Here is a 27,355-nt window from a genome sequence, read left to right as displayed (position 1 = left end):
TGAAACTCAAGGTTTAGACCCACAGAATAAATCACCCAGTGTTACTGTGAAATAGGAACCATTGAAAAAGAAAGAAATGAAAGGTTATTGGGAAATGAAATGGTGGGAAAAAAATGATTGACAGAGAAAGGAGACTTTTTCAAGGAAGGTAATTGGATAAACATCAGCATAGGAAGAAGCCAAGTCAAATGAATGATGTGGGTCTTCAGCATCGACTGGAAAGCCATGGTCACTGGCAGGTTTGGGCCCCGCTTAGCTGGGGAGATGGCGACAGTGATCTAAAGTGATCTAGCAGCACTGTGAATATTTCCCTGGCTTCTCAGGAGACATTCTGTAATCCAGAAGTAGTGAGAAAGATGGTCATAGGAGACATAGGAGGGAGAGCACTGCTTTCTGCCTGGGCTCTGTGACAGGTGGAGCAGGGGCAAGGCTCACAGACCCGATGCAGAGCAAGATTTCCAAGGATGGGGCTTCTTCAGGAAAGTGGGAAGCATAGAAAAAGTTGGGGGAGATTAGGAAGAGGAAGTCAGGTGATTTGACTAATTCTGGAATTTTTTCAACCCAAGGCACGACATTTAAAAGTCCTCTAGAAGTCTTTGCAAAGATAGAAGACTGCTATGGGCTGGGCTCTGGGCAGAATCACTTCATCAAGGAGAGTCAGTGGGAACACCAAGCAGAGATCTTCTACACCTCCTACAGGAAGTTCCTGGATGGGGAATGGGAGGAGGAGCCACTCAGGTAAGCCCGGAGGAGCCGCCTGCTCCCCAATTAGCCCCTGGAGCTTCAGCTGTCTCGGTACACACAGGGACCAATCCAAGGACCCAACTAATCCCAAATAAGCTCATTTTGGTTTGGAGAAATGTAGGGAACTTCAGATTTTTTTGAAATGTTGAATGGAGATTGCTTTAACTTAATGAGAACAAAGGCAGATAGCATGGATTTAAAAGGAGCAATAGCAAGGAGCATAGCTCAGTGGTAGAGCCCTTTCCTACTAGAATGTGCGAGAGGCCCTGGGTTCCATCCCCAGCACTACCATTGGAGGAGGCAGGGGAAGGAAATAAAAAAGAATGTATACCTACAGAGATGAGAAATAAGTTTTAAGTTCTTTGTATGACTCCTCTTTTTTTTCCTGATTTTCTAAAGAAAAACACTGAAGATTCTAAAGATGGAAATAAAAGTCACCACTGTTAACATTTTTTCTTCATATCCTTCCTGCCTTTCTAAATGTAATGTAGTTTAGGTATATAGTTGTTTAATTATCACAATACATTTAATGGGTTCACCTGTCAGCAGTTAGGCCTCATTAACTCCATGTTGTATGGGTAAAAACTGAGCCAAGGTATCTGAAGTAGCTATAGTGGGGCTGGTTTTAGGGATAAGCCCTCTTCACAGCTGCTGTGGGTCTCATCTTGCTGCCAAGTAGACCTCAGATTTCCTCACTTCAGGACATAAAGTCTGAGGACCACACCCTAATGGCAGCTACCTGGCTGCTCTCTGTGACAGACCCGGAACCCTGGCCAGGCTCATTGGTGCGCTGCAGCCACTCCTACTGCCTAGGGAGACATTTAGGGGTTTTGCAGACAGCTGTTAAAATGCTGTAACTTGATGGGAATGTCTATACCATGAAAATCTGCAAACCTTATAAATCAGGGCCTTTTAAAAAAAGACTCAGTTTATCAGAACACCTGTGGCTGTTTTGCACCCAGGATAAGAGAGCATTTGTGCAGATCACCCAAGACTGCTCTTTAAAGGATCTTTCTGGACAACAGAGGGCTCACCAAAGGAGAGCCTGCTCTAGTGGGAGCTGCCCAACACCATACTGGTCTGGGGGTGATCCACAGTTCTACCTGTTCTCACCCTCCTCCAAGGTCTACACATCCTCCCAGTACCAGCATCTAGACCATGATTGGCTTGTGCCCTTGGGAAGGTTCATGTGTGCATGTCTGGTCATGTCAGGACTCTGCCATCCTCCTTGCCGAGGAGCCTGCGTGTCTCTGACTCTGTCTCTCTTTCCCAGTTCTGCCACATTCCACTTCCTCCTTCCCAGCTGCCTCACTGCAATGCCAGCAGAAGTCAGGAGCCCCTCAGGTAGGTGAGCAGGTGGTTGCCCTGGCAAGGAGTCACTGCAGGGAAATCCCTCAATAAGCTCTAGGGGGTGTTCCACACGCCGACCTTTTATGGTAAGAGGGAATGAAGGCGGAAATTAGCTTGACAACTGGAGCCTAACAGTTCCTGTTTGAATCTGTAGCTCCTCAGCCCAGATTCTCTGATCAGGAGGCCAGTACGGCCTTCAGGGAATGACTGCCAGAGCTGAGGATGTGGGCACATGTTTGAGGACTGTTTCAGTTGTGAATTCACCTAGAAGCAAGCGGACATCAGTTTTAAGATGTGCAAACAGCTCAGGGGCACTTAAAATGTCCTTCTTGCCCAGGAAGGCGAGTGGCCCTAGAAACAGCCCCCATGGTGCTCAGTCCTTCTGACTCAGGAAACTCATCCCTCTGTCATTTGCTGCCCAATAGAAAAAAAACACTTCAGACTTCCAACCAGCTTCCTCTTGAGCAGAAGACACCTTTCATGTGAGCAGAAGGCCACCAGGCTTCTTATGTAATACCTCTTTCTTCTCTTCATTCCCAGGAGTAGCCTGCATTCTTGGCATACACTGGACCAGAAGTCACAACTTCTTCCTCTATTCACTCAACCGAACTCTGAAGGATAAAGCTGGTACTTTACCGTGTGACAGGAGTGGCCTAAGCTCAGGGCCTGAGGACACCTCCTTCTCCAGCTTAGCTGGGTGTGAGGTCCATACATCATTGTTGCTTTAGGGAGCCAGAGCTATGGTGTGGCCTCAGGGATCTGTCCCTAAACTGTCATGTTTCTTCAAGATGACAGGACAACAGGGACAAAGCCCAGAGGCAGGTCCATAGGGAAAGTGATACTGAAATCTAAGTCCTTTCCCTGATTCCAATCCAATAATGAGGACAGGGTTTTGAGAAAAAGGAAAAAGAGGTTTTACTGATTTGCTAGCAATTGAGAAACATAGTAGACTCAGGTCTCAGGCTTTGATTCTAAATGTCACAGGGAACAGAGGGCTTTAAAAGGGGGAACGACAACTGGGCACAGAAGTACATACCTGTAATCCCAGCAACTCAAGAGATTGAGGCAGGAGGATGACCAAGTTCAAGGCCAGCCCTGGCAACTTAGAAAGACCCTGTCTTAAAATGAAAATAAAAAGGACTGGGGATGTAAATCAGTGGTAGAGCACCCCCTGGGTTCAATCCTCACCACCATAGGAAAAAAGGTGGGGTATATACCACGTAGCATTGTTGGAAGATGCATCCTTGAGAGAGCTGTTGTTTCTGTTTACAGATCCAGAGTTTCTTTATTCTTATGGTCAGGGGTGGAAGGTCAGATAACTTGACTTAGGATAGGAAGAATGTTAATTTTACTTCCCCCACTGTTAGGGAGGGGACAGGGGAGAAAAGGAAAGGGAAAAAAAGTCAATTTAGAAATAAGCAACCAGGGGTCAAGCAGCAGCAAGGCTTGTATTTAAAGCATGAAATGGACCCTTGTTACATGAAAGGGACCCCTGTTACAGAAGGAGGGTGGTCTCGGCTCATCCCTGCCCAGCTATCTGAAAACTGTGTAGTCCTGGGCCAGTCACTTCATACCCCAATCAGTTTTCTCACCTGAAATACAGAGCTAATTCATTACACCATCACGATCTACTACATGTGTGTGTTGTGTAGAACAAATTCCAGAATCTCTGTATGTGAAAGTCTTTGAAATTGAAAAGCACTAAGGAAATTTGGGTGACGATTGCTGTTAGGCAAATCCATGAGGACAGTTATGTGAGCAAGTTTGCTTCAGTAAGTGCTTGAGCTGTACACTTATGTTATATTTTCACATTGTCAAAACAAAAACAAAAACAAAAAAATCCACACACATTAAAAACCCTCAAAGAAGGAGTTTCTTTCCTTCTATCACTCTCCCAAGCAGCCTGGCTTCTAATCTGTGCTTCTCTCCTGACTGGCTGTGTGACCTTGGGCAGTTGACTTACTCCTCTGCCTCAGTCTTCTCATCTGTAAACTGGGGATACTAATAGGACCTACTTCATAGAACCCTCTTCGAAATTAAATGAAACAATTCCTGTGGGGTGCCTTATACAAATTTTAGCACCTAGGAAGCCTTCATTAAACTTTAGCTGTGACTCAGTATCTTGTTCCTAGGGAAGAGTGGTACTATCTAGAGAGGAGTGAGGTGGAGTCCAAGCAGGTGCTCCTGGGGCACAGGCATCAGTCTGGGTCTCAGGTTGTCAAGGAGGGGAGATAGGCAGGGCCGGGTCTGGGGGTAGCCTGATGAATGGTGTCCTCCCTCTAGACCCTGAGGGTGTGTGGCCCTGTGCTGCGCCCATTGTTGTCTCTCAGCTCAGCTGCTCCTCCTCCTACCTGGTGCTGGCCTGTGAGGATGGTGTGCTCACCCTGTGGGACCTGGCTGAAGGTGAGCCCCTACCATCCCCCACCTCTCTACAAACCACCTGGTGGATCTCTAGGCAGTGAGACTCAGCAGCTCTGGACTGTATGTCTGTATGTCTAAACATGTGGAGTGTTTAGCTATGAATATTTAGAAAACTTTAGATGGAACCACATTCTGTATATTCTCCAACTTGTTTTCCAATGGTCTTTATTCTAACTTGCTTTGCCACCTTGTTTCTGAGCCTCTGGACCTTCTGTTATCTGTAAGTTCATAGTTTCCTTGGGCAGCTGGTCCTGCTTTCTCCTCATTCATTCCGCAAACACTTACTGAACATTATATGTGCCAACACTTCCCATTGCTCATGTATTTACTGGGTGCATGCTCTGTGCCTGACATTGTACCAAGCCCTGGGAGTGTGACCTTTGCCTTTGTTATTATACTTTGTTATTACTGCTCTCTTGCTGAGGCCACCCCAGCACAGTGGGAGTCCTGCAGCCTCAGCCCTCCTCCTCCCATCTCCCAGGTTCTCAAAATAGTGAGTCTTGAGTCTTCTTTCTGTGCTATTCCACCTATGCTCCAAGCACCAGGAACTCTGATATTGGATAAAGAGACTTGTAAAGAGTCAAAGCAAGACCAGCAGCTCTTCTGAATAGGGGGCACTTTGGTGGAGTCCCAGGGTTTGGGTCCAGCTCCAAAAGTGCAGAAATCAGTGCTGTCCGTTTCCCCTAGATGGATCAGCCTCAAGGGGAGGGGCTCCCTATAACCAGACTTAACAGGGATTAGTGAAGCAGTGGTTTGCCATTTCATAAGCCCTTGACCAACAGCTTCTTCTCATTTTTTCTAGATATTGATAAAGTCTTGTTTGGCTACACAGACGCACGCCTGCTCTCTTTCTGAAACCACACCCGGCCCATCCACCTTCACATCCTGTGTTCAGTGCAGTTCAGCCTCTGGCTGGGTTGTGGCCTCCCTTCATTTTCTGCTGACTCCATGGGATTGGTTCTCCTCTTCCCCAGCTCCTTTCCATAAAGGGAAGGGCTCCCTGGAGGGGCTGTTCTTGCCTGTTGGGCCCTGGGTTTCCTGGGTTTACTGATAGAGAATGTGCATGGCTTGACTTTGCCTCACCTTCCACAAATCTCTCCTACACTTGCTGGCCACATGACCAATGCCTGTGGCCCTCCTGGGCCCTTTGCTGACCGACTTGTGTGGTTACTTTCTCTAGGATTCCCCCTTGGGGTCGTTGCTCTTCCTGAAGGATGTACCTGCCAAAGTCTTCACTTCCTAAAATACTTCTTGATCCACAAAGGACAGAAAATGTTTCCTGAGGGACCAGTGAAATCCCAGATGAAATGTGTGGTGCTGTGCACAGATGCTTCCCTCTATCTGGTGGAAGCCAGTGGGACCCAAGAACCTACCATCAGTATGCTTGTTGAGAGGTTGGTGGCTCTGGGATCAGACATGTGACACAATTTCATAGTGAAGATTGACAGCCTCCTTGACTAAAGTCTACTCTGTATGGTCATCCACTCTACTGGTGACTGCTCAGATCAAAAGTGTCATGTGCATGTGACAAATTTGTCTAAATGAATTTTTTTGATGGCACATAGGGCATCTTTCATATCCCATATGACCAAGAAAAAGCTTAGTTCTGCCAAAATAACCTTTCATCAGTTTCCCCAGGATCTCTTTTTTAATTTTAAAAAGTATTTTATGCATGCAAATGAATCTATACGATTTGTGTGTGTGTGTGTGTGTGTGTGTGTGTGTGAGAGAGAGAGAGAGAGAGAGAGAGAGAGAGAGAGTGTGTGTGTGTGTGTGTGTGTGTGTGTGTGTTATAAAAAAAAACATTCTTTGCCCACTGAAAAGGAATCATCTCCAGTTCCATTAAGACTCCCTCTGTGCTTCTCCCTGGTCATATCCTTGCTACTCCCCATCAAAGATGATTAATTACCAATTGGTACTTAATCAGGGTTTAGTGAAGCAGTGCCAATTACCAATTGGCACTTTATCCAACCACCCCCAAATTTGATGGCTGAAGAAAACAGTCATTGTTGGCCTCTGTAGGTCAGCAATCTGGGCTGGACTCAGTCAGGCAGGTCTTCCACTGGCCTTGCCTGGACTCTCACAGGTGCTTGCAGGCGGATGGCAGCTCAGCCTGAGGCTGGGAGTTCTGGGGTGGCCTCACTCACACACCTGGCTGTTGGTGGGCTGACGGCCAGGACACCCCAGTTCTCTTCCTCATGGTCTCTCCTGCTTCCTCATATGCTAGCCCAAGGCTGCCCAGCAGCAAGAGAGCAGCCCCATGCACAAATGTTTTTCAAGCCTCTGCTTATGTTACTTGTCCCATTTGTCAAAGCACATCCCCAGGCCACTCCTGTGTTCAAGCAGTAGAAAAATAGACTGCCTTTTGATGGCCAATTTTTTTTTTTTTAATCTATCATATTGTTTTTCTAAATTCATCATTCCTTTGATTTCCTTTAAGAATTAACCAGGTATGTATGATTGTGTGTCTAAACAACTTAGTGTTTAACTGTGCATGTTTAGGAAACTTATAGATGGAACCATATTGTAGGTACTCTCCAACTTGTTTTTCAATGGTCTTTATTCTAACTCAATTTACAACATTGTTCCTGAGAGTTACACACGTTGGCTTCAGTTCTTTTATTTTCATTGTATATATACCACAATTATTTCAGCATCCTCCTGCTAACAGAATTTGAAATTGTTCCTATGTTTTGTATTTTTTTTTTTTGCTACCATGAACAATTTCCTCATATATTTCCTGGTGTACATGTCAAGAGGTTCCCCAGGATATGTGCCCAGGAAAGGAAAGTCAAATTTTGAAACTTTTAAAATAGGAGAATGTCTATTTTTTTTCCCCTTACAGGCCCACAAAGCATATAGATAAAGCCATCTGTGCAGTGGCCCCAGTCCCAACCTTACCTGGCATGGTAGGTTCCTTATGCCTTTCATTTCTCTTCTATGAATGTGTTCATTCCTCCTTCAAAACCTATCTGTTGATGGCCTACTATGTGCTAGGCACCTGGACTAGCTTTTGGATATGCAGACAAAAAAAAAAAAAAAAGACAATCCAAGACTGAGGGCGTAGCTCAGTGGGAACATATGCTTAGTATGGGCCATTGTGACATGAGGCCCAGCACCCCCCCCCAAAAAAAAAGACTAAGACTAACAAATAAGAGAAAGTCACTTCATGGAGCTCACGTTTAATTCAGAAGGTCAGACAAATCACCAAGCAGCTTCCCTAGAACACAAGGAAAAACTGTGATAATTTTGTAATGAACACATGGAATAGAGCAGGATTCACCTACTTGATCTGCAGAGTTTGGGAGCAGGGAGTGGAGGTGAAGACTGAGTTGGGCTGGGGCTGAGGCAGCACCATGGAGGCAGGAGAGCGCTGGCAGGTCTTCGGACTGCAGGAAGTTGAGGGGACTACAACATCAGAACTCTGTGGGGTGTGAGGAGGGAGCAGGCTGGGGCAGGGTCCAGGGTGGAGGCGCCAGCCCATGGAGTGCCCTGTGCTCCAGGCAGAAGGTACAGATGTGCCCTTCTAGGGGACGGGGCTTGAAGCATGGAGAGGTAGAGCAGGGAGCAGCATGTTCTGAGAGGGCTGGTGAGTTGGAGAGATGTAAAGAGATGGAGCTCTCGTGGTGGGTTGCCACTGACCAAGGCTGAGGACAGAGAGGGGTTCGGCTTATCCTGAGCAGAGAACCAATTCCTAATTCCCACAGGCCCATCTAAGGAGACACAGGCCAGGAGAGAGAAGCTGTGACTCCCAGTGTGGCCCTTCAGAGGGTGAGGGCCTACAGGATTTCCAGGGGAGGCTCTGAGAGAGCTCAGGGCAAAAAATGTCCATTTGGGGGCCTGAGGGTGTAGCTCAGTGGTAGAGCACTTGCTGAGCATATGTGAGGCCCTGGATTCCATCCCCAGTACAGCAAATAAAATAAAATAAAACTGTTCGTTCTGTGGTCACCAGCCAACTAGTGAGTCAGTGGCAGTTGGGGCCAGGTACCAGCAGGTTCCCAAGTTACAGGGGAGGTAAATAGGGAGAGTCATTTCCCAGGGGAACTGCCATCCCTTATGGGACAAGAAAAATGAGCTCACGTTGTGACTGAGAGAGATCCCTCCAGTTTGTGGGGTGACCTGCAAGCTTGGGGAGGAGTATGAAGGAGATGAGGGCACAGCTCCTGTGCTGAAGAGAGCCAAACATCTCCTCATGGGAACATGTCTGAGGGAGGGACAGACAGCAGGAGGTGGAGTACAGAGGGCGAGAGGCCCTCCACTGCTGTGGGAGGGAAACGCATGGCTGCAGGAGGGGATGTGGGCTCAAGAGGGGCTTTGGAAGACCTGGGTGAGTTGTCTACTCCGGGGAGAAAGAGCCCAGGCAGGAGGGACTATCTCAGATCTCAGGCCAGGAGGGTGGCTGGCTTGAGCAGGTTCCCAGGGGTGGGAGGAGAGCACCAGAGGGGCTTGGTTGAGGAGCTAGAACTTGGCCATGAGGAGGGGGAGCTCTTCAGAAAGATGCTGGCCAGATAGAAGGAGGAGCCAACCCAGCAGAGAAGGAGCAGCGCCCTGGATCCCACAGTGTGTGGAGGGTGGTTTGCCAAGCTTAGCCCTGAGGGGGCAGCTGCTCACACCTGCACTTCCCCTTGCAGCCTGGGGTGGACCCAGAGGCTGGGTGCCCAAGAGCTCATAGAGTATTCCACATTGTATTGTCTCGCTTCAGACTCTGCTTTGTGGGGGACCAAGTCCAGTAAGAGTCCCCTCACCGTCTCTTTGCTTCCCAGGTGCTGATCTTTTCCAAGAATGGCTCTGTGAACCTCATGGATGTGACCAAGGCTGAAGTCATCTGTGCCTTTGCTCCCCCAAGATCCTACCATCTGGAGGTGCCCTGGGAGCCGTTATTTGTTGTGTCTTCACACCATCCATGTTTCCTGCTCCACGGTATGGAAGGGGAATCTGCTGCCCAGATCTAGGCCCTCACTGACCCCCCAATCCTCCCCGCTGCCTCCCACTCCACCTTGGGCCAAAGGACCCTGCAGCCTGGTCTGCACAGAATTCTCTGATCAAATGCTGGCATGGTCTTTGCTCTGGACTGCTGTTCTACCAGCTCAACCAGCTCCTCTCAGCTCAATCCAGATGACCCTGCCCTTTATGAGCAGAGGGCAACACCCACCCACCCACACTGGGCCACAGTGCCATGGAGAAAGCATGGTGTCCTTGGTGCCATGGTGTTCCTGTTTCATGGCAGGGGGCTGTCCAGCTGAAACTGAAGCCACCACAGATAACGCCAATGACCCTTGGAATTCTGTATTCTATTTCAATTTTGAGACCTATCCACTCCTGGAAAACATCTCCAAAAACTGCACCATTCCTCTGAAGGACTTGGTAGATGACAAGGTGTTCTCCCGCGTGCTGCCATTGGAGGAAAGATGCCAGCGTTTCCTCCAGAAGAGGTAAAGATTTCTGCGTCTTATCCCTCCCGGCAGCTGGGTTGTCTCTGGGTCAAGAGACAGTAGAGTTTGTTTTGTGGAAGATCCTTTCAGCTTTTAAATGAGTGCATGCTGTAATTCCAGCAACTTGGGAGGCTGAGGCAGGAGGATTGAAAGTTCAAAGCCATCCTCTTAGTGAGGCCCTCTCCAAATAAAATAAAAAGGGCTGGGGATGGAACTTGTGGTGGAACCCCACCCCATTCAATCCCCAGGATCAAAATTAAAATAAAGAATAAAATATTTCTTCCCTGAATGAAGGTTGCTACCACATAGGCCATACTCCCCATTCATTTTAGTAGGAAAGGAGTAATTAATTCAGTTTGGTAGAAGAGGAAGACTTTTGTTGGATGTTTTCTTTCTGTCATGACCATCTTTTTATTTTCTCAATTAATTTATTGAGGGGCTGCGGATTGAACCCAGGGCCTCATACATACCAAGCAAGCACTCTACCTCCAAACTATATCCACAGCCCTAAATTCCTTTTTTTTTCAAAGCACATTTGCGGGGCTAGGGTTATGGCTCAAGTGATAGAGTGCTCGCCTCATGCATGAGGCACTGGGTTCAATCCTCAGCACCACATAAACATAAAGATATTGCATCCACCTAAAACTAAAAAATAAATATATTTTTTTAAAAAGGCACATCATTAAGTTGGGTTGATGAACTATGGCCCCATGGGCCAGATACAGCCCACTGTTTGTTTTAAAAATAAACGATTGGGCTGGGGATGTGGCTCAAGTGGTAGCACGCTCGCCTGGCATGCGTGCGGCCTGGGTTCGATCCTCAGCACCACATACAAATAAAGATGTTGTATCTGCCGAAAACTAAAAAATAAATATTAAAAAATTCTCTCTCTCAAAAAAAAAATAATAAAGGGTTTTGTTGGTGTTTGCAGTGCTGGGGATTAAAGCTTATGCATGCTAGGCAAATCTCTAACATGGAGACACAGTCCCAGCCCCTTCTAAAAACAGTTGTATTTGGACACAGTCATGCCTGTTTGTTCACAAGTTATCTATGGCTGCTGTGTGCTACAACCGCAGAGCTGAATAGTTAATGATGGAAACATGCACCCACCAAAAGCCTTAAACTATTCAGTGTTTGCCAGCCACTTCTATCATCTAGATAAAAGTTAATGTATGAATTTCTCCTCTTCCTCTTCCCCTTCCCATTCTTCCCAGTTCTTGGTTTGCTTTCCTTTTTTCTCTGAAAACACAATGAACTATACTCAGTCCACCCTAGAAAAACAGAACTCTCTTCTAATCCATCTCAATAAATTTCTGGGGATTTTCAAGTCATTGGTGGTTCCCACCAGTATCCGACCACTCAATTTTGGTGGAATGGGGTCTTCAGTGGGCTATGGATCCTCATCCCAGGCCTGGCGCTTCAGAGCTGGGTGACTGGACTGGCAGGTCAGTTCCCTTCCGGAGCCTCCATGACCTTACGTAACACCTTTGAGCTTTGGGGATCTCTTCAGGATCATTTCTCCTCTCTATTTAGACTCCATGTTTGGAGCCAAACGGACCTGGTTTGAATTCTGACTCTACCACTCACTGACTATAAGGCCTTGGGTCAGTTAACCTCTGAGAGTCTCAGTTTTCTTATTCATTCAAACACATGTATGGTGACAGGCTGTGTCCTCGATATTTTGATTATGCCTACTTTTTAGGGTTTGTAGTATTAAGTGAGACAGTACATGTAAAGTGGAAGACACACGCTGATTCCTCTGTAAATGGTGGGCACGATGAGCATGTGTCTGGTTCCTGTTAATGCAAAATGCCTGGGGAAATTCCAAATGTCACCACTAGGTGGCAGCACCACTCTGCTTTCATCCCTTACCTGCCATCTTTTTTTCCTTTTTTCCCTTCCTTGTGGTGTGGGGGATCAAACCCAGAGCCCTGAGTCCTCTACCTGCTACATATATTGTTATTGCTGTGTTGTGCTGGGTTGCTCTAGTGAATCTCAGTATCTCATGGAGGAAAGCATGCCCATTCATTAAGAGGGAGGGAAAGGGACAATGAACAAGGGGACTGTTGACTCTGCCCCAATTAAAGATGGACAGTAATGTTCAGCTCTTCCTTGTATGGAGGTCTCTTATTGTGACCCTTGATGACTAGGGCATGTAAGCAATCCTGCCAAGAGTTTAGGAGGAAGTATCATGATGTCTACTACTTTCAAATGTCCTAGCAAAATATTTACAGAGAGAGACAGAAAGAAAGTGAAATTTTTAACAGATGGTGAAATCTAGAAAAATATTTATTGGGGCGGGGAGAGAGGTAAATCATTAACAGCGGTGAATCTAGGGGAAAGTTCATTGCAACTTCTCTACAGGTTTGAAAAATTTCAAAATAAAAAGGTTGGGAGAGGTTATAAAATGTTGTTTACATATAATCCTGACCTTGAGTAGGAAAGAAGATGGGAAATGTGTTTAGCAATACAAACTTTGTTATATCTGGGTGGTGGAAATATGTGTGATCGTTTCCTTTTTGTTTATTTGCAACTTTTTTGCAAAAATATGTATGCATTGTTTTAGCAAATAGGTTTAAAATAATGGTGGAGAAATAAGCCAGGAGCCTGAGGTTACCCAGGCTGTGAAGAGACGCTCTCTTGGGGAGGGGAGTCATGGCCTGGGACTTTCTGGCTTTCTCACTGGAAGCTCAGAGAATTCCTGGTTTAATGTTCTTGTTTTTATTTTGTTCTGTTCTCCTTTGTGTGGTGGGAGGGTCTTCATGATTGAACCTTTACTACTGAGCTACAACCCCAGTCCTCTTTATTTTTTATTTGGAGACAGGGTCTCTCTAATTTGCTGAGGATCTTGCTAAGTTACTGAGTCTGGTCTCAAATTTGAATCCTCCTGCCTCAGCCTCCCAAGTACCTGGGATTATATGTGTGCGTCACCATTGCAAGTGCCACTGAGCCTGACCCCCTCCTTTTACTGGTCTGGAAAAGGTGAGCCTTCCGACTTTACACAAAGGCTGCAACTCCAGCTCCAGGCAGCTCCCCTCCCACCTGACCCTAGGCTGACATTTCTCAACCTCACCTGAGGTGACCTAGTCCCTCCGACACCTGCTGAACCCTACATCAGCCCATGGAAGTTGCTTCAAGTGTAAATCTACTACTCTGAAAAAGTTCCCATTGGGAAAAAAAAAGATATATTCACTATTTCTGGTAAAAGTCATAAATATAAATAAATAAACACAAACTTGTAGAAATTTGGAGAACAGGGAAATAAAAACCAAGAAGGGAAGTTTAAATAATCCATAATTTTACCACCAAATATCAGCAGCACCACTATTAATATTTCCTTCCAGGTCTTTTACCTTGGCATTGTCACCAAGTTGAGATTGTGTCACATGTTCACTTTTTATCTGACTTTGTCACTCCAGAATATAACTTAATATATTTTCAATTTTGAGAAAAGCATCTCTAGTCAGTTTCCTGTCATTGTAATAAAATACCCAAGATAAATAACTTATAAATAGAAAAGGTTATTTTTGGCTCATGATTTTGGCAATTTCAATCCATAATTGATGGGCCCTGTTGCTTTGTATGTGGCAAGGCAGCCTAGTCATGGGGTGGGAGATATAGCAGATGAAGACCACTCCCTTTCTGACCTGGAAGCAAAAAGAAAATGAGGAAGGGTCTGGGGTTCCTCAACTCCCTCAGAGGAGACCTAAGGACTTCCCACTAGGCCACCACCTCCTAATAGCACCTTAAACACATGGACCAAGTTAAAACACATGGGTCCAAGTTAAAATACATGGGCCTTTTGGGAAAATTCAAAATCCAAACTATAACATTTGTGAATATATTTTTTCATTACTGTATAATATTCCATGGGAAGGCTGTGTATTAATTTACTTCACTGCTGTATAGTTGGACTACTTGGATTAGGAGAAAAATATCCTTTCTATCTTGACTTTCCCCATCACTGGAATATTGAAGCTCATCCTGGTCCCCCAACAAGGAGTGGAAGGGACTCTTCTACTTCCCTCCTCACAACTGCCTCTCTCTGTGTCCACACTAGCTACTAGGTCCCAGTCCCAGCTCCTCCCCAGGAAGGCCCACAGCAGCTAGGTAGGATGCAGAGGACTGGATCCTCTGGAACCTTCTATAGGGAAGACGGCTAGAGTCAGCAGAGCTGACCAATGGGGTGGCCAGGGGCAGGGATTGGGATTGGCAGTAGTGTGAGCCGAGGGGAAGCTGGAGGGGACATAGCAGCAGGTGGCAGGCCCAGTTCCAATGCCTCAGGGATCAGACTTGAGGCATTTACTTGGTAAACCACATGCCTCCAGGCATCTCATCTTCTAGTTTGGGCCCACAGATTAATTGGGAAACACTTGACTTCAAGAAGTTTCTCCCCATTCTACCTGCTCTGAGGCCTGATGTCCAGGGCTTTCCCAAGGAGCATGCCCTACAATTTCATTGTGTGATTTCTCAAACCTGCAGGAGCTTTGAGATACATTTCCACACACACCATCCAGATGCCTTCACTAATGCTCCACTCGCCTCACTTTATCCCATACAGGCCACGAGGTTTGGGACCATGCCCTCTTTTTTTTTTTTTTTGGTACTGGGAATTGAACCCAGGATCACTTTACCACTTCGATACATCTCCAGCCCTTTTTGTTTTTTTGTATTTTGAGACAGGGTCTTTCTAAGTTGCCCAGGCTGACCTGGAACTTGTAGGCCTCCTGCCTCAGTTTCCCAAGTCACTGAGATTACAGGCATGTGCTGGCTTCCCTTCTCTCTCTCTCTCTCTCTCTCTCTCTCTCCTGTTTACTCCTTGTTTCTAGTTTCCCTTGGCCTTAAAACTAGGTGAAACTGCAAGGATTCATGTGGCAATAGACTCAAAGTTTCAAACTTGCTCTAGTCTGTCCAAATGGTCTTCACAAAATCGCACTGGGACTTAACAACCAGTGTGAAATAGAGCCTGTCTTAGGGCTTTGAAAGGAGGCCAGTTGGCACCAAATGTGCCACCTGCCCTATAGACCTCTGCTCCCTCCAACTCAGGTCCTCCGGGGCACCCTTTCCATCAGCCTGGACACTCTGTTTTAGTGTCTACCATCTCTGGCTGTTCACAAGAGGACAGAGCTTTGAGGACACCAGGGAACAGACAAAATTAGTGTCACCTCATATTCTTCAGTATACAAGGCCCTGCAAGGTCCAGACTCTCACACTAGCTTTCTGCCATAAACTGGGCTCCTGAATGACCTAACAGTCCCAAATTCACACAGCACACAGCTCTCTCACTGGGGGGAGGGGGTGGAGGCAGCAAGTGCTGGGTGAGGCCAGGTGACATGGTCATCAAGGTGGGAGGAGGAAGGTGAGGAATGGCTCCCTTTATCTTTGAAGGCCAACATTATGGACCTCCCCTAACAATCCTTTTTTTTTCTTTTTCTTTTTCTTTTTTTCTGGTACTGGGGATTTAACCCAGGGCACTTTACCACTGAGCTCCATCATCAGCGCTTTTTATCTTTTATTCTGAGACGGAGTGGCTCACTAAGTTGCTGAGGCTGGCTCTGAACTGGTGATCCTCCTGCCTCAGGCCCCTGAGTTGCTAGGATTTCACCTGGCAGTCCTTTGCCTTTCTTGAGAAAGGGCTGAACCTCTTCCAGCGTTATTTGTAGAGTCAGAGAGCTCAGACCAGGCTGTTGAGTTCAAAGGCTTTGTGCAGGGACTTGAAGTTGTTCCAGCTTCTCTCCCTCTTTTCAAATAGGCAACTGGTCTTTGTGGAATAAACACACATATGCATACACACACACATACACACACACACACACACACACACACACACACACCCCTTGTCAGTATGTTTCCTGAAACAATAGAAAGCACTCACTTTGAGCTGATGATGGAGAGAGGGTGTCATGCCTCCCTAAAGGCCTTTTTTAGGGGGCTTCCATACCCCCCTGGTCAGTTAATGCTCAGCATCAGATGAACCAGGCTGCCTCCCTCTCCTTCCTCACCGCTGAGCAGTCAGAGGAAATCCCACTGTGGATACGAGTTGGTACCACCCAGGGCTCGGCCCCACTTCTCTGCTCACTCTCCCAGCAGCCTTCTGCCCCCATCTCTGCCTTGGCTTTGGTCCCTTGGCTGCCCTCTCCTTCTTGTCCTCCTGTCCCCCTATACTTCACCTGCCTCCTGACTCAGAGACAGAGGCACGCTGCTCATACCCCAGGATTTGGAGTCCCAGCCACCCCGCTCCCCATGACACCCAGATCTTGCTTCCTCCACCATGCTCTCTTCCATCTGGTTGGCAGTCTCCTCCCCTCCACCAGCTTTTCCTAATCATGGGCTAATGTCACCAAGCTCCTATGTCAGCAAACAAATAAGCACTTTCCTAGGTCTAGAGCCAGAGCCCCAGGGGCTGCTGGGAAGCAGCCCTCATACCACGTCTCCATGTTGGTGAGATTTCCCTAATTCCTATAGGGCAAATTCTCGGAGGTAACTTTGAGGTTGAGTAGGCACGTTGGAATGATGATGGTTTTCTAACTCGCCCTCCTGTCCCTCAGCACTTCCCACACTGGCTATGGAAGCAGAAAATCAATAGCTTGGTATTATTTTAATTTGGAAAGTAAGGGTTAAAATTTAGCCTTTTAGTTACATGTCCAGTATTGTAAATTTCTCTTTCTTCTCTGCAATTTGCCCTCTCTTTTCTATAGATGTGTTCATTTTCTTTGAATTTTAAGATTTCATTGTTTTTTTTAATTTTTTTTTAAAGAGAGAGAAAATTTTTTTAAATATTTATTTTTTAGTTTTCGGCAGACACAACATCTTTGTTTGTATGTGGTCCTGAGGATCGAACCCGGGCCGCACGCATGCCAGGCGAGCGCGCTACCACTTGAGCCACATCCCCAGCCCAAGATTTCATTGTTGATGCTGCAAGAAATTTATCCTGGTTTGTCTTTGGAGTGAAGTTATTTTATTGCTTGTTTAGCCAAACAGAAGTTTGGTTTGGTGGAGGTTGGTGGTCAAGAGCATCAGAATCCCAGGGCAACCTCTGGGCTGTTGGGAGGAAGAGGGGAGATGTGAGGATGGGGTCCTGACTCTGGTGCCCTCTAGTGGTGTGACCAGGGCAAATCTTGGTTACCTTTGATGAAAACAGTATCCTGTGTCTCAGTATATTTCCAGTACTCAGTAAAGATTAGCCACTGTTTATTGCTAGATCCATAGAGAAATCCCTTCCACACACCAGTATTATATTTTAAAAATCACCCATGCTCACATTAATGGTTTTTATTTTGGTCTTCCTTATTATTTACTTATTTATTTGGTACTGGAAATTAAATCCAGGGATGCTTTACCACTGATCTATATCCCCAGTCCTTTTTATTTTTATTTTTTATTTTTCATTTTGGAGATGAGTTCTCCCTAAGTTGCTGAAGGTCTCACTAAGTTACTGAGCCTAGCCTTGAACTTATGATCCTCCTGCCTCACGCTCCTGAGTCTCCAGGATTACAAGCATGTGCCACTGTCCAACTGGTCCTGCTGATCCGCCTTTTAAAACTTGTTCTAAAGTGGGGTGAGGCAGTGCATGCCTTGAATCTCTTCAACTTAGAAGCCTGAGACAGGAAGTTCACGAGTTCAATGCCAGCCTCTGAACCTTGGCAAGACTCTGTCTCAAAATTTAAAAGGGCTGAGGATATAGCTCAGTGGTAAATACTTGCCTTAGCATGCATGAGGACCTGGGTTTAACCCCCAGCACTGGAAAAACAAACAAAAATCCTGGTTCCAGTTCCATTTGTTCATGTCTCCTGCATGTCACTCATCAATGCTTTGTTTTTCTGATCTCTTCAGCCCAGCAAATTCAGTTCCACTTATTTATTATCTGCAGCATATGTATTATTATAATTAACTTTTATTGAGCATTTACTCTATGCCAGGTCCCAGGCTAGGTGCTTTATGGGTATAACTTATTCATCATCATTGATGTTGTCATCATTATCCCCACTTACAGAGAGAAAGCTGAGGCTTTTAGAGGTCAACTCACCTGTTCAAGGCCACCAGCTTGTAAGGAAAGGAATGGGGTTTGAATCCAAGCCATTTGAGTCCAAAACCTGAGTTTTTATTTGGCCCATTTTCTCCCACACATGGATGCTTCAGTACCAGTATGTGCATTGTAGCTCTGATGGTCCTAGTAGAAGAGTGACTGTCCAATGTGTCACAAATAGAGAAAAGAAATAAGGCAGATCTGTGATCTGCCACCCAGAAATGACTTCTGGGATAAGATCTGAAGTGTAAAAAGCAGGTGCATAACCTTGGGTTACACACTTCCACTTACGTTTTTTATTTTACTTCTTTTCTGATACTGAGGATTGAGGCCAGGGGTACTCTACCACTGAGTCACATCCCCAGCCTTTTTATTTTGAGACAGGGTCTTGCAGGTTGCTTAAAGCCTTGCTAAGTTTCTGAGGCTGGCCTTGAACTTACAATCTTCTGACCTCAGCCTCCAAACTTGCTGGGATTACAGGTGTGTGCCACCACAAATGGCTGATTTTTATTTCTTTAAAAGTAACAATGTGGAGCTGGGGATGTGGCTCAAGTGATAGTGTGCTTGCCTAGCATGTGTGAGGCACTGGGTTCGATTGTCAACACCACATAAAAATAAAATATAGACATTGTGTCCACCTAGAACTAAAAAAAAAATTTAAAAAAAGAGGAAGCAATGTACAAAGAAGAAGTAATTATAGATTACATTTTAAAGTTAGAACTAGCTCATCTCCATGTAGATGTTTCCCATATAGAACCTAAAACAACTCCAAAGACACAGTCATTGTCTTTCCTCTCAAAAGTATCCCTCTTCCTATTTGCCTAACTTCATCCCAGCACCCGGGACAGAAACCTGGCCAGAGTCTGTACACCCACCACAGGTGTACACATAGCCCCTGCACTGGGTAAAAAAGTCCACCCCTCACGCACAATGAGGAGTTTGTGCTGTGGTGACCATGGGTTGATTTGATTTTTAAACTTTTATTCTTTAAAAAACTAAACCCAATGTCTTCAGATTAGTGAGCCATACAGTGTTTGTCCTTTGTGACTCACTCAGTATAATGTCCTATAGGTTCATTAAAATATGTAGCATGTGTCGGAATTTCCTTTCCTTTTAAGATTGAATAATACTCCATTGTGCATGTCGACCCTGTTTTATTTTCAAGTGGACTTTCTGGTTAGTGTGTTTGTGTTTTGGTACAGGGATCGAACCTAGGGGCGCCTAACCACAGAGCACATCCCCAGTCTTTTTTATTTTTTATTTTGAGAGAGGATCTCACCAACTTGCTTAGACACTTGCCAAGTTGCTGAGGCTGGCTTTGAACTTGCAGCCCTTCTACCTTAGCTGCAGGAGCCACTGGGATTACGGGTGTGCCCCACCTCGCCTGGCCACAAATGGCCTAGAGCACTAGACCTGTCATTGGTCTCCTGGGTAAAGGCTTTCTGGTTCCTGGGGCCACTGTAATGAAGCAGTGTACCAACCCCCAGGGCCTCTCTGTTGAGCCCAGTGTGACCAGGCCCTGCCCTGGGGCTGGGAAGCTGGGAGGCTTGGGAGGCCTCTCATCTCTGGTTGTGTGGTCCTCAGCTTCCAGACACTGAAGAAGAACCAGATGAAAGGACACGATCACTGGGCCCGACTTCGGAAGTACTCCTTGATTCTCCAGAAAGAGAACACCAAGAAATTCACTCCAGGGACTCTCTGAAGAGGCTTCAAATAGGCAGGGTCTCCCCAGCATGCCCTGAAGTAAAAGGACACAGTGACAAAAAGACACAACTCGAGGGTTCTGGACTTGGGGTCTGGGACCTCTTCAGAGCTGGCCAGGGGAAAGGTATATTCTGGAACCTTTGAACACTAAGCCTCTTCTCAGTGCCCTCCAGTGGGCAGATGTGTCACCCAAATAAACAGTGATAGTGTTTCCAGCCTCTAAGTTGCTGTAGTGTGTGTCCCATCATTTCTACCCCACCTAGACTCCAGCAGGGCCCAGCTAGTGGCCCTCCCTGGCCTGGAGAGCCAATTTTCTCAAATGATCAAAACACCAAGCAGCTACTGTGTGGCCCTTTCCACCCCTTCTCCTTCCTGTGGACTCCTAACCTTTACAGAACCTTTGAAGGGCTGAGTTATGGCCCCGTGGTAAGGAAATGTCTGCCTCTCTGAGGACACCATGTGATTCCTTGGAGCACTGCAGAAGTTGTTTCAGCCAGCCCTAGAGGCTCACCCAGCCTCACTGTGGTTGATAAACTGCCCTGGAGGTTGGCTGCCTGCAGGGTTTGTGACTCCCATTCCTTCCTTTGTGCTCCCATTCGCTCCTCACTGGCACAACATCTCTTATGGCGCCAACATTGATTGGTTTAATGTCCCCTGTGTGAAGGGGTCCCCACCTGGGACAATCTGCCCTCTCTCCTTCCCACTAAGGGAATGAAAACACAATGGCAGAAGCAGCTCTTTCCAATAATTCTTTCCTCCTCATATCAGGTGTGTGGAAGCTCTTTAGAATGAAGGAGCAGAATTTAGGAGGATGTTCTTGGCCTTACCCAGCACCCAAAGGTGATGAGGAACTGACACTTACTTGGTGTGTGTGTTTACACATAAACCTTAAGTAACCTTGAAAAATGTGGATATTACCATAATCCCCATTTTACAGAGAGGGAAATGGAGACTCAGGTTGCATGACTGAGATCAGCCTGAAACAAGACCTGATGGATTTTTTTCAACAGGAAGTCCAGAAACTCAACTCAAATTACCTTCAACAAAAAGGAGTTTGTTGGCTAAAATAACTTAAATGTTAAGAGTAATTTTTTGGATTCAGGTGTTTTGTTTTTTATTAATTTTTTTTTCAGTGTTGGGTGATAGGGAACACACAGACATGAGAGGTGAGAACAGGAGGTTAAGGGGATAATCCTGTAAACTGGGTTTATCGTGCTGATCCCCACATGTTTTCACTTTTTTTATGTTTATTTTTTAGATGTAGTTGGACACAATACCTGTGTTTTATTTATTTTTATGTGGTGCTGAGGATCGAATCCAGGGATTCGCACATGCCAGGCAAACGCTGAGCTACCGCTGAGCCACAACCCCAGCCCCCCTACATGCTTTCATTTTTAAAAAAGCAATTTACCTGCAGCCCTGCTTGGGTTAATTTAACAGGATATGTTATATTCCTTAACAAACTACCTGTTATCTACAAGAGAATCACAGGTCTGAAAGCAGACAAGGAGAAAACAGGTTACTTTGAAAGTGGAGATTTTTGTGACCCTTACACAAACCAGATCCCACAACTCAGGGAGATAAAGATAATTTCTCCCTAACCATAAAATCTGTAGGAACAGGTTCCAATTGGAACCAGTCAGCAAGGGCCAAAGTGACTTAGAGTTGTCATGGCAGTGGGGACTTGAAAGTCTGAGGTCATCCTGCTGTCAGTCAAAAGTCAAGAGGTGGGCATGACTCTCTGGAAACTTCCCTGGGATTCCCAATGAAACTAGGGGCAGGAGAGGCATGCCATCTTTCTCTTCTCTGAAAGGGCCACCCCCCTTTCTTGAGTGTCCCCTTTTCCCTTTTCTTATCCCTTCTAGTAAACTCATGCTTGCCACTCTGAGGAATGTGTCAGAAATCTTTCTGGTGTGATCACAAAAACCAATGAGAAAGGACTACTGGCGGCCTCAACTACCCCGCAGACCCTGACCCTTGCCTTCCAACACTGTGGATGGACCCTCGCACAGAGTAGGCAGACACTCCACCACTGAGCTACATTTCCAGCTCCAAGATCACGAGCTTTTAACTTGAGGTCTATTGAATAAAATGTAAGGGATCAAGACCTTGCATAATAAATTATTACATTTTAATTTTTACTGCCTCTAATCACAATTTAGCATTTCCTCCAATTCTGAACACAGACAACAGACCACACTGAAAACTTCCCTGGGACTCCCAGTGAAACAAGAGGGCAGGAGAGTCATGCCCTCTTTCTACTCTGTGACCTGAGACATTTGTCAGCACTCTCCATATCCTGGATCTGGGCATTAAGAATCTCCCTCTTTCTCTTGGCTCTAATCCCCTTGCAAGCTGGGCCTTCTGCCTGGGTGAGCACCCATGGCACCCATAGTGCATGTTCCTTTCTCAATGGTTCCAGCAAATTCCTGAGCCTGCTCCCCACTGGTCTGTATGTGGTCACATTCCTGAACCATGACCTACGTTCATCCCTGGAGAGTGAGGTTCCCCACCCCCACCCCAATTAAGGACTGACATAGAAGACAGCTGTCTGATAAAAGGGAAATGACAGAGTGTGAGGGAAGAAGGCCAGAGGGATGCTGAGCAAAGATGGCAGAGGTGCCCTGCCCCAGCGGAGTCGGACTGGGGGAATTCAGCTCTACCCTCTCTGGGGTCACCTGCTGTGACACCAAGCCACCTCTTCTTTCCCTAGTGTGTGTGGGAGAGAGGAAGAAGGGGGAGCTGAGGCATTCACAAGAAACCTATGTACCAGATCCCACAGAGGGATGAGGGAGAAAGAACCAGGGCCTGACCAAGCCTACTCTCTGCTGGGGATCCCCAACTGGGAGACTGGGCTGCTGGGCAGATCACCATCAGATTAAGTAGGCCATGCCAGTGATCCCAAAGGACAGCCTAGCCTCCTGGGTGATAAATCCCCTCAGAAATGTCAAAAACCTATGCCGGGTATGGTGGTGCACACCTGTAATCCCAGCGGCTCAGGAGGCTGAGGCAGGAGGATCGAAAGTTCAAGGACAGCCTCAGCAACTTAGCTAGGCACTAAGTAACTCAGTGAAACTCTGTCTCTAGATAAAATATAAAAAAGGACTGGGGATGTGGCTCAGTGGTTAAGTGCCCCTGAGTTTACTCCTCAGTACCAAACAAAACAAACCCAAAACAACTCAGGGGAGCCAGGCTAGGGTGAGACAAGTGCCCAGATGCAAAATTTAAGGAGACACTCGCTCTTGGCACTATGCAAATGCAGGGTCAGAATCTGAGAAGGGTGGAAAAAGTGGTCTCTGGCCTGGCCCTGGGACTTTGCAGTTACATTGGCTACCTTCCCTCTGCAGCCCTGTGCCTCTCTAGTTCTCCAGGTGAGAGCATTTCAGAATTCCAGCCCACTCCAGAGTCCCCTAGCATGGACTTCATTAGCAGCATGTGACCGGAGATCCAAGGTCTGTTCCAAGGGCAACAGGATGTGAGCTTGGCCACCTTCTGGGTGTACCATCCACCTGTCCTGAGGCACGTAGTTGCCTTCCGGGCCATTCCAAAGACTAGGTTGGTCCCCCACCCCAATGGCCAAATACTAACTTTGTGTACTTCTGTTTCCTGATCTGCACGACTGGGACAAGCACACATTACCATTTTCACCGGAGGTTCAGTAGCTGAAGTGACTTGAAATCGGGGCTAGATTACAGCCACAGCCTGGCTCCCACAGTTGCTCTGTATGTTTTTCTGCTGTTTCTGATTGTGTAAGCAGTTCTCTCTGGAGGAAGGAGGTGGCGTCAGCCAGCAGTGAGAAGAGAGCCACTGGCCCCTGCCAGGCACCCCCATGGCCATGCTGTCATTCGCCTGCCTGCCTCCCAGTGGGCCTACACCCAAACAGTTCCAGATTGGGGCCCGCTGCCAGGGATTCCGATGAGTTGAGATGCCACTCACTGATAGGGGACAGGCAGACATGAGTGGTGGGAACATGAGGTTAAGGGGATAATTCTATAAAATAGGCCCACTGTGCTGACCCTCCACATGCTTTCCCACTTTTTTTTAATATTTATTTTTTAGTTGTAGTTGGATACAATACCTTTACTTCACTTATTCATTCCTATGTGGTGCTGAGGATCAAACCCAGGGTCTCACACGTGCGAGGCGAGTGCTCTACCGCTGAGCCACAACCCCAGCCCATGCTTTCACCTTTAAAAAGTAATTTATCTGCAGCCCTGCTGGTTTATGTTTATTGAATTTATTAAGTTTCTCAGGAAAGTACCTATTATCTGAAGGAGAAATGCAGGCCCTGAAATCATGCTGATAAGAGGAACACAAGTTACCCTGAAGTGGGTGACTTTTGTGACCCTTACACAGACCAGATCCCACAACTCAAGGAGATAAGGATAATTCCTCCCAACCATAATATCTGTAGGAACAAGTTCCAATTAGAACCAGTCAGCATGGGCCAAAGTGACTTAAAGTTGTCATGGCAGTAGGGATTTGAAAGTCTGAGGTCATCCTGCTGTCAGTCAAAAATCAAGAGGTGGACCTGGGCAGGACTCTCTGGAAACTTCCCTGGGATCCCCATAAAACTAGAGGACAGGAGAGGCATGCCATCTTTCTCCTCTCTGAGAAGACCCATTCTCTCCAGAGTGTCCCCTTTCTTCTTTTCCATCTCTTCCAATAAACTCATGCCTATAACTCTGAAGAACGTGTCTGAAATTTTTCTGAACTGTTTGCAAGAACCCAGGGTGAAGGAGGAGCCTTGTGCTGCCTCAGTTTCCCGGGAATACCCATCATGGTAAACCACTACCTAGAGACAAGTTGGCACTCAGCAGAGGCAGTGCATGCAGGGGTTGAGCACACAGGGGCGGTGTAGTCACACCTGGGTCCCAATCCCAGTGATGCTACTTGGTATCTATAGGGGCCAGGTAGGTCTTCCTTAAGTTGCTCAGCCTTAAAATGGCCCTGGAACTGGGGTATCTCACCTTCCTGGGTGCGGGCCACTCTTGTCCTCACTTAAGGGGTTTCCTCCAGGTGCAGATACGGCTGGGCCAGGAAGGGGGGAATGAGGCCACCAGAGCAGTGGGAAGTGACCCCTTCTTATCTCCAATCCTAGGTCTAGGCCACTATTAACAGGGACGTGTTAATGAAAATTAGCACCCAGGCGCTAATAAACAGTGGGCTGCTCCCGGGCTCAGAGTCAGGGGAGAGGCCCTCTGCAGGGAAGGGGGCTGGCCAATGAGCTCCACTTATCTGTGAAAAGACTTGCTAATAACTTTAATTCCCTATCCTAAACCGCTGGGCCTTTGCCATGCAAATAGATTTTCTAAACTGGGTGGACTCCTGGGGAAAGGAAGATTTCCCACTCCACCCTAGTTAGGGTGCTAGGAGAGGAGTACAGGATAGAGGGGTGGAGATGTAGGAAAGGGGGTGCCAGCAGAGGTGTGAGGTCCCCCTACCTCCATAGGGTTCAGCTTTGGATCCCACTGTCTACAGCCAAAGTAAGCCCCACCTAGGCCGGGACCCCTGAACTACAGAGCAGATGCATTTCTGCCCCTCCTGGCCTAGTCTGGAGAGCTAGGAATGGTTTCTGAGCTGGTTTAAAAGCAAACTCAACAACGATTGAATGCACAATGGATATTATTGGGCAATCAATAGTGTTTTTTGTTTTTTTTTAGTATTGTTTTGTTTTGTTTTGGGGCGGCTGGGGATCAAACCCAGGGCATCAGCTATGAATGAAGTTCTGGTACAGTGACAACATGGATAAACCATGCTCAAAAATAAGCCTGACACAAAAGGCAACATTGTATAACCTTTTTCATATGAAATGTTCAGAATAGGCAAATCCACACAGAAAGGGGATGACTGGTGGTGGCCGGGCGGGGGTGGTGGTGGTGTAGATTGATAATGAATGGGGAGTGGGGCTAATGGGTAGTTTCTTTTTGGAGGTGATGAAAATATTCTAAAATTAGTGGTGATAGTTGCACAGCTCTATGGATATACCAAAACCATTGAATCTTGTACTTTAATGGTGAATTTTGTGGATGTGAATTATATCTCAATAATGTGCCCATAAAAAACATTAAGGCTTGCATTTCAGACTCTTGAAGGAGAGGAGGGGAGACTGGATGTTCATAGTGGCAAAGGCTACATTGCATTGAAACCCCCCAAGCTTGATTGCTCCCTGGACCCACCCACAGGGTCTCCTCTCCCCCACAGTGCTTCCCTAATCTGAATCCCACTGAGTCTGGTTGCTGATCAGCAACCCTGTGGGCCTCTCCTCTCATCCTAGCTAGGCTTCCAGGAACCATGGTTACATAAATTTGGGGCTGGCCCATTGATTTTGCTTCCCCAAGCCACATGAAAGGTAGAAGGGAAAATCCTAGGTCCCACATCAGGAAGCTCCAGCACAAAGACTCAGGCACAATGAAATAACTCCTCAGAGCAGCAATGAATGGAGCTGGCAAAATCCGACCAGGGTGACAGCTCCAACTCCCAAGTCCTATCTCGGTTGGAGTATTGATTCTTCTACAAAATTATAGTTGAGGCATATGTGGTAAAGTAACTGGCGCATCATACATAAGACTGGAGTTGTATTGTTCCAGAGGCATTTTGGTTTTATCTAGTTCCCAACTTCCTTCCACTTTCTTGTAGGAAGCTCCCCACTCCACCCCTTCCAGGCTGACCCATGCAGAATAGATGTGAGCCAGCGTGGCCACAAGGAGGAAGGGGTCTGGGCCTGTGTATTTGAGGGGCCGAAGATAACAAGAAACCTTCACAACTCTCCTCTATCATTCTTTGGAGGGCAGGGAGGGAGTCTTGTGTCCACCCATAAGAAGAACTGCCAAATGACACCAACACCGTTTATTCACAAATAAATAAATACATGCTAGGCAGAGCTCCTGCCTGCTTTAGATCATCTACCCTATGAGTCCTTCCTTCGAGGGAGGGGTTGGGAAGGCTCATCCTAGATGAAGACAGGCTCCCACCCCAGGAATGCCATGCCAGATTTGCTGGTCCCTCTTCCAGGAGAGACAGTCCTCTTTAAAGGTCCTGAGGCCAAAAAAAGACTCGGTGTCATTGTACTCCTCAGGCTCAGGCCGGCGGCTACTCCAGGATTGAGAGGGGCATCCAGTTCTCCAGCAGGGTCAGCACTTCGCTGGGAAAGAGCTGCAGGGAGAGAGAGAGAACAATGTAGCCCTCATTACCTGCCGTGGGACACAGCGTCCACGCTCAGGGGTCCACTGTCAGGGAACTTCTGGCGAGGAACAGATCCCTGTCCCCTGCCTGGCCTCTCCCTCCCCTTGCCGCCTGGACACGCAGGACACGCGATGTTGCTCTTGAGAACGAGCAGATGAGGCCAGGCTGTCGCGAGGGTGCGACCGGGTGGCTGGTCCCTGTGGTGGCGTGAGCAGGTGGCACGGACAGTCGGGTCGGGTGGGGTTCGCGAGAAAAGTGATACTAACCGGAGAAGATGGGTTCGGCTCCACTGTCTGCCCTTGCGGGCTGGTCGCCTCGACGCACATAACTGGCGGGGTGCGCGGTTCCGGAGCGGCCCCGGGTGCTGGGCACGCAGGCGGGGACCCCCAGCACGGTCCCTCGCTGGAGGCAGGGTCCGGGTGAGGTCCAGGATCCCGCGTCTGCGCCTGCGTGGAGCTGCCGTCCGGACAGAGCATACAGCCCCGAGGGGACG

At 47.1% G+C, this 27,355-nt stretch overlaps 1 protein-coding gene and 1 long non-coding RNA gene across 12 annotated transcripts in view; one reads left to right on the top strand and one right to left on the bottom strand.

Annotated features, from left to right (window-relative positions):
* Wdr93 (WD repeat domain 93) overlaps positions 1-19,900 on the top strand; it is a 45,068-nt gene extending 25,168 nt beyond the window's left edge. For 5 of the 11 annotated variants that reach the window (XM_048790261.1, XM_048790262.1, XM_048790260.1 and 2 more), the window contains exons 9-17: positions 567-738; positions 2,018-2,088; positions 2,635-2,721; positions 4,378-4,497; positions 5,696-5,909; positions 7,361-7,424; positions 9,279-9,435; positions 9,743-9,947; positions 19,558-19,900. In XM_048790261.1, coding sequence (XP_048646218.1) covers positions 567-738; positions 2,018-2,088; positions 2,635-2,721; positions 4,378-4,497; positions 5,696-5,909; positions 7,361-7,424; positions 9,279-9,435; positions 9,743-9,947; positions 19,558-19,675 — 1,208 coding nt within the window. In that variant the 3' untranslated portion in view covers positions 19,676-19,900. Of the gene's footprint in view, positions 1-566; positions 739-2,017; positions 2,093-2,634; positions 2,792-4,377; positions 4,498-5,695; positions 5,910-7,360; positions 7,425-9,278; positions 9,436-9,742; positions 9,948-19,557 lie in introns of those variants that run through there. The other 6 variants (XR_007342831.1, XM_048790264.1, XR_007342832.1 and 3 more) reach the window with 6 other exon arrangements.
* A 6,611-nt stretch (positions 19,901-26,511) lies between these two features.
* On the bottom strand, positions 26,512-27,349 carry LOC125612521. Its single transcript, XR_007342947.1, has 2 exons — positions 27,129-27,349; positions 26,512-26,832 (listed from the first exon to the last, which is right to left on the bottom strand). It is a non-coding gene; the product is annotated as an uncharacterized LOC125612521 (long non-coding RNA).
* Between the last annotated feature and the right edge of the window lie 6 nt (positions 27,350-27,355).

This window comes from Marmota marmota, unplaced genomic scaffold, assembly GCF_001458135.2.
Source record: "Marmota marmota marmota unplaced genomic scaffold, marMar, whole genome shotgun sequence".
NCBI classification, from domain to species: domain Eukaryota; kingdom Metazoa; phylum Chordata; class Mammalia; order Rodentia; family Sciuridae; genus Marmota; species Marmota marmota.
This window is presented reverse-complemented; position numbering and strand designations above follow the sequence as displayed.